The 6,330-nt window shown below is 57.2% G+C and overlaps 1 protein-coding gene across 1 annotated transcript; it reads left to right on the forward strand.

Annotated features, from left to right (window-relative positions):
* Nucleotides 1–757: 757 nt before the first annotated feature.
* On the forward strand, nt 758–6,313 carry VPS37C (VPS37C subunit of ESCRT-I). Its single transcript, XM_030483675.1, has 5 exons — nt 758–1,057; nt 2,530–2,647; nt 3,202–3,373; nt 3,741–3,823; nt 4,351–6,313. Exons 2-5 carry the CDS (start codon nt 2,555–2,557, stop codon nt 5,071–5,073), a joined length of 1,071 nt encoding a protein of 356 aa, XP_030339535.1. The 5' UTR covers nt 758–1,057; nt 2,530–2,554; the 3' UTR covers nt 5,074–6,313.
* Nucleotides 6,314–6,330: the final 17 nt, after the last annotated feature.

The following is a 6,330-nucleotide window of genomic DNA, read 5'->3' on the forward strand; positions in this document are numbered from 1 at the left end:
CCATTCCCCTTGGCCTGTCCCTACAGGCCCTTGTCCAAAGCCCCTCTCCAGGTTTCCTGGAGCCCCTTTAGGCCCTGGAGCTGCTCTAAGGTCTCCCCTTCAGGAGCCTTCTCTTCTCCAGGCTAAACCCCCCCAGGTCCCTCAGCCGTTCCTCATCACACTTGTGCTCCAGGCCCTGCACCAGCTCCGGGGCCCTTCTCTGGCCCCGCTCCAGCCCCTCAATGTCTCTCTTGGGGTGAGGGGCCCAGACCTGACCCAGGATTCGAGGGGCAGCCCCACCAGTGCCCAGCACAGGGGGACAATCCCTGCCCTGGCCCTGCTGCCACACTGGGGCTGGGACAGGCCCCAGGCTGCTGGTGGCCTCTTGGCTGCCTGGGCACAAGCTGCTCCTGTTCGGCTCCATCAGGTCCTTTTCCATGAGCAGCTTCCCAAGCCTGGAGCATTCCATGGGGCTGCTGCGACCCAAGTGCAGGATGTGGCTCTTTGCCTTGTCGAACCTCACCCCATGGCTCCAGAACATGGAGGATATAAAGCCTCCAGCAGACCCAATCTCAAAGACAACATGCAACTATAGAGCCTTTATTGTATCAAAGTTTATTAATTAGTTATTAACGTATTAATTAGCATTAATAAACACTCCATCAGGGCACAACCACCCTCACACTGCCCCCCCCCCCCCCAGCGCCCCAAGATGGCGCCGCCGGGCCGTACCACCCTCCTCCTCCTCCCCTCTCCCCCCACCCCGCCCCAGCCTCGCAGTGGTACCGCCCAGCCCGGCAGCCGGAACCGGGAGCGCGGCGGCGGGGCCGGGTCCCGGTCCCGGGGCTCCCCTCACACCGCCGGGTCCCCAGCGGCGGGCCCGGGCCCGGTGCAGCGCTCCCCCCGCCTCCGCTGCCCCTCCGCTGGGGTGTTACAGCCGGTACCCGCCGCGGGGCACCGCCCGGCACGGCCTTGTACCGGCCGCGGCCTACTCGTTGCCGTACCCGCAGCCCGTGCGGAGCAGCCGCCGCCGCCGCCGCCGTGTCCCGGTTGTGGCACCGGAACGTTGCTAAAACCGGTGAGATCCGGGAGGGGGGAGCCCCTGCCCCCTGCTCCTTGGTGCTTCCCGTTGACCGTGTGTGTGCTCCCGGGAGCGCCCCCCCCAACCCCCCCGCGGGCCTGATCCTGCTCTGGGGCAGCAGCACCAGAGGGACGTGGAGCTGGTGAGGTCCAGAGCTGCTGCGAGGGCTGGAGCAGCTCTGCTCTGGAGCCAGGCTGAGAGAGCTGGGCTGGGGCAGCCTGGAGAAGAGAAGGCTCCTGAAGGGGAGACCTTAGAGCAGCTCCAGTGCCTAAAGGGGCTCCAGGAAACCTGGAGAGGGGCTTTGGACAAGGGCCCGTAGGGACAGGCCAAGGGGAATGGCTTTAACCTGCCAGAGGGGAGATTGAGATGAGCTCTGAGGCAGAAGCTCTTCCCTGTGAGGGTGCTGAGGCGCTGGCACAGGGTGCCCAGAGAAGCTGTGGCTGCCCCATCCCTGGCAGTGTTCAAGGCCAGGTTGGACACAGGGGCTTGGAGCAACCTGCTCTAGTGGAAGGTGTCCCTGCCCGGGGCAGGGGGTTGGAGCTGGAGGAGCTTTAAGCTCCCTTCATCCCAACCCATTCCATGATTCTCTGATCTGTGACCTCTGTGCTTGCACAGTGGCAGGGGCTGAGCCTTCCATTTGACCCTGTCCCACTCTTTTTACTCTCTGAGCCTTATTAATAACAGAAAAACCCATCAGAAGTTGATTTCTGTTGGCAGAGGGATGAAGTCACCCCCATGTGTAAGTAGCAGCAAGCAGGTTTCCCCTCCTCCGTGTGGTTGTTCCACAGACGAGTTTGGCTGGATCGTGGGTGAGGAGATTTGGTAACCCTGAGCCTTTCCTTGTCATTCCATAGTAGGTGCAGAGGCTGACGCAACATTCCCAGGGCCACAGCACTGGGATGCTTCACCCACGTGAAGGTGGAAGAGCCACAAGTGATTAGGACAACACTGGAATTCCCATTCTACATCCCTGTCCTTCCCAGTGGGAGGACACCGCTCCTGTGTTTCTCCCCTGGTTTTTGGTGTATTCCCACGTTATCACATCCCACCTCTTAGAACCTGTGTCTTGAACACTGATACTTGCTGAATATTATCAGACAGCCCAGATTACTCGGAATAACTTGTGGATAGTGGAGAAATAAGTCCTGGATAGTGCAGAAAATCCATTATTCCCTTGATTTTAGTAATATTTCACCCATTTTCAAGCCACAAGTGTTGGATCAAGTTCCCTGTGGATGAATAATCCCTTTTCTAAGGGTAGCAGCACTGAGGGAAGCAATGGCTCTATGTATCCAGAAAGGAAAACAGCAGGAAAATGAGGTGGGAGCTGAGGACCAGGATTGGTGCAGGAGGACGTCGCTGTTTGAAGCAGTTTAGCAAAAGCAGGCTTGAAATTCCTAATAGGATTAGTGCCTACTTGCAGTTGGCTTTAGGAAACCTGTGGTTATTTGACTTCCTCCCTGTTGTAGGGAGCGTGCAGCTCCTCTGGGCAGGATGGACACGCTGAGGAACCGCACGGTGGAGGAGCTGCAGGAGCTGCAGGAGAACACGGAGGAGATCGAGCGCCTGGCGCTGGAGTCGCAGGAGGTGCGTGTGGGTGTGGGGTGAGGGGGGGCTGAGGCTCGAATCCTGGGTCAGTTCTGGGCCCCTCACCCCAAGAGAGACATTGAGGGGCTGGAGCGGGGCCAGAGAAGGGCCCCGGAGCTGGTGCAGGGCCTGGAGCACAAGTGTGATGAGGAACGGCTGAGGGACCTGGGGGGGTTTAGTCTGGAGAAGAGAAGGCTCAGGGGGGACCTTCTCGCTCTCTGCAACTGCCTGACAGGAGCATGGAGCCAGGAGGGGGCTGGGCTCTGCTCCCAAGGAACAAGGGATGGGACAAGAGGAAACGGCCTCAAGCTGCCCCAGGGCAGGTTTAGATGGAGCTGAGGAACAATTCCTTCCCCAGAGCGTGCTCAGGCATTGGAACAGGCTGCCCAGGGCAGGGCTGGAGCCACCGGCCCTGGGGGGTTCCCAAACCCTATAGAGGGAGCCCTCAGTGCCGTGGGTCAGTGGTGGCCTTGGGGTTGGACTTGATGATCTTAAAGCTCTTTCCCAACCTGGTTGATTCCATGATTCCATGAGTTCCATGTGTCCTTCCCCAGGTCCAGGAGCTGCAGCTGGAGAGGGAGATGTCCCTGGCTGCCAACAGGAGCTTGGCTGAGCAGAACCTCAAGTTCCAGGCGCCGCTGGAGACGGGGCGCAGTGACCTCTCCAGCAAATACGAGGAGCTGCAGAAGCTGGCTCAGAGGTGCCAGGAGCAAAAGGCAAAGCTGGGTGAGTGTTTGCCGACCTCAGGTGCTTGATAGAGTCACCTTGGGTGCACTTAGTGCAACATCCTTCCCTTCTGCTGCTCCCTACCTTGGCCATGCTGAGCTGAGAGGCTCCTGAGGATGGTGGCACATTCCACTACCTATAAGATCCATACTCTCCTCTTTCCTGCTCCAACCCAGTTGGACACATCACCCAGCAAACCTTTCTTAGTGCAGCAGTGTCTCTAACCTTTTATTTTCCTTTTCTCCTTGCATCAACACTTCCCAAGGCAGGGATTCACTCCTGGCAGAGCGCAGCAGGGTTGTGTGCTGCTCATTTCCCTTCCTTTTGTGTCTGATGTTGTGCTTTGCTGCTCTCCTTGTTCCCCCAGAGAAGTTCTCTGCAGCAATGAATCCTCAGACCTTGCTGGATCTCCTGCAGGTGGAAAGCCAGAAGATTGAAGAGGAGTCTGAGGTGAGCTTAAGATTTAAATCCTTGAGCAGTTGAAGTGATTAGTCCTCAGAGTTGTAGTTACAAACCCAAGCTAAAGGCCTTAAATCAAGGATTATCTCTTCGTAGTTTGGTGTTCTTGCTCCCAAAAGAATTGGATTGCCCTTTGTTTGGTGCTGTGGGGTGTGATGGTCTTATCATGGAATGGGTTGGGATGAAGGGAGCTTAAAGCTGATCCCATTCCAACCCCCTGCCCCGGGCAGGGACACCTTCCACTAGAGCAGGTTGCTCCAAGCCCCTGTGTCCAACCTGGCCTTGAACACTGCCAGGGATGGGGCAGCCACAGCTTCTCTGGGCACCCTGTGCCAGCGCCTCAGCACCCTCACAGGGAAGAGCTTCCTTATCTCCAACCTAATTCCCCAGTTTCAGTTGGAACCCATCACCCCTTGTCCTGTTGCCACAGACCCTGATGTCTTCTGTGTGTCCCTGAGAGAGACCTAAATCCTCAGCTGGCTTTGGGGAAGAAGCACTGATCCTGTCTTCTCTTGCAGCAAATGGCTGAGAAGTTCCTGGAGGGCGAGGTGCCCCTGGAGACGTTCCTGGAGCAGTTTTCCATCATGAGGAAGTTGTCCCACTTGCGCCGGGTGAGAGTGGAAAAGCTCCAGGAGATCCTCAGGAAGTCGGGAGCGCTGCAGGAGCCTCAGGAGCAGCCACCTCCTCATGGACCTGTGCCCACAGAGCCCCCAAAGCCACAGCCCTTCCCTTCAGGAGCTCCTCCAGCAGCTCCTGCCTTCCCCCTGCCCTACAGCCCAACCCCAAACGTGGCAGCTGGCCCCACAGCACACGGAGCTCTCCCTCCTGCTCCCTTCTCTGGCTCCCCAGTCGCCGTGGGACACGTTGCTTCCTCCCAGCCCACCTTTCCCTATAAACCTCCTCCAGCTCCTGGGTACCCACCAGCACAAGCTGCTGAATCCGGGTATCCCAAACCCCCCTCTTCTCCAGCACCAGGTTATTCCTGGTCTCCATCCAGGGGCCCACCTCAGCCCCCCCCATTCCCTGGCTCTCATCCTTCTCCTCCTCCAGCACCCCCCAGACCTGGGTATCCTCCTTTCTTCCCCCCTGGAGCAGCGAGAGCACAGTGTCCATACCCAACCCAGCCTCCTCTCCCTAACTTCCCAATCCCCCCCCAACCTCCTTATCCTCCTGGAGCACCTCCACCCTTTGGATACCCCCCACTTCCCAATCCCCAGCGCCCTGCTTGGCCTGGCTACTAAATCTGGGGCTCCCAGCTCCTGGAATCTGGGACATCTGCTGCTGTTCCCTCCTCTTTGTTGGGAACTGAGGAAGAAGAGTGATGCTCTTCAACCCATGGATGCAGAAGCATTACACAGGGAGCAGCTCCGGGGGTCAGGCAGGTTGATGCTGTCCCCATGGACCACATCTCCTGAGGTTTGTGATCATCTGATGGGCTGAAGTGGCCAATTCCAAGTGGATTTATCCAGGTTTTGATGTGAAATCCAGGTAGTACTGGTACCTCATGGGGATGTGAGGTGATGGCAGCCCCAAGAGCCAGACCCCCTTGTCTGTGTGTGCAAGAGTCTGCTCCATGTCGTGTGCTACATGGGTCACGGATGTCCTATCTTCATCCTAAACCTTTCCACAAGTGTTCAGAAGACACTTTGGGAATCTTGGGCAGTATTCCTGACCCAAAACCCGCTGCTGCTTTCCCACATCCACTGATTTGGGGCCCCAAAGCAGTCCCAGGATGTGCCTGGAAGCGACAGGCAGAGCCAGCCTGGCTTGCACGTCGTTCCTAATGTGTTGTAGCAAGGAGAAGGAACTCCCTGGATGGGCCAGGCCTTGGGATTTATCCATGCTTTATGCTTGGATGTGGGATAACTTCCGCTCCAGCTCTGCTCAAGCCCTGCCCATGGAGCTCTGAGGCTCCAGCACTGCCTCTGCCTGCGTGGTGAGTCCTGGGGTGCTCCAAAGCAGAGGCTATTCCCAGTTTGGATGAGTTCCAGTGCTCCCAGCTCCCTGGGAAGCACAAACCTCTTCACTCTATCACTGTGCCCTGTCCCACCAAGAGTTTGGAGCCTCCAGTCACTTCCCAGAGGTCCAAGCTGGGATATTATCCATGCTTTTGATGTAAACCAGGCTGGCACAATGACTTGGGATGTTGCTGCTTTGGGGCTACACATCTGGGGATCACAGGAATGGGAATTGGTGCTTCCCATATCCCAACCTCTCCCATGGGGAGAACAGAGTTGTTATTGGGGTGCTCCAGGCTCCAGCCTTCACATTCCCTTTCTCAGGAAACACTAACGGAGGGAGCAACGATTGCGGATGTTCATGGGAATGGGATTTGCTTTGCTCAGCACTTTATCCTCCCGCTCCTGCCTGTCTCCCTGTAAGTTATTTATGAGGAACTGTTACTAATGGACTAGGACAAGGTTTGATGGAAGCAATTCCATCGCTCTGGTTAAACACAGTAATAAAACTTGATGAACTGCATGTGGGGTGGTTGCTTT

The sequence above is a fragment of the Strigops habroptila genome, chromosome 4, assembly GCF_004027225.2.
Source record: "Strigops habroptila isolate Jane chromosome 4, bStrHab1.2.pri, whole genome shotgun sequence".
NCBI lineage: Eukaryota > Metazoa > Chordata > Aves > Psittaciformes > Psittacidae > Strigops > Strigops habroptila.

Excerpts from the sequence above, each read along its gene's own strand:
- VPS37C (XM_030483675.1), top strand. The coding sequence starts at position 2,555 with ATGGACACGCTGAGGAACCGCACGGTGGAGGAGCTGCAGGAGCTGCAG. Across the intron at positions 2,648-3,201 it reads TGGCGCTGGAGTCGCAGGAG|GTCCAGGAGCTGCAGCTGGA; the intron begins GTGCGTGTGGGT and ends GTCCTTCCCCAG. Across the intron at positions 3,824-4,350 it reads AGATTGAAGAGGAGTCTGAG|CAAATGGCTGAGAAGTTCCT; the intron begins GTGAGCTTAAGA and ends CTTCTCTTGCAG.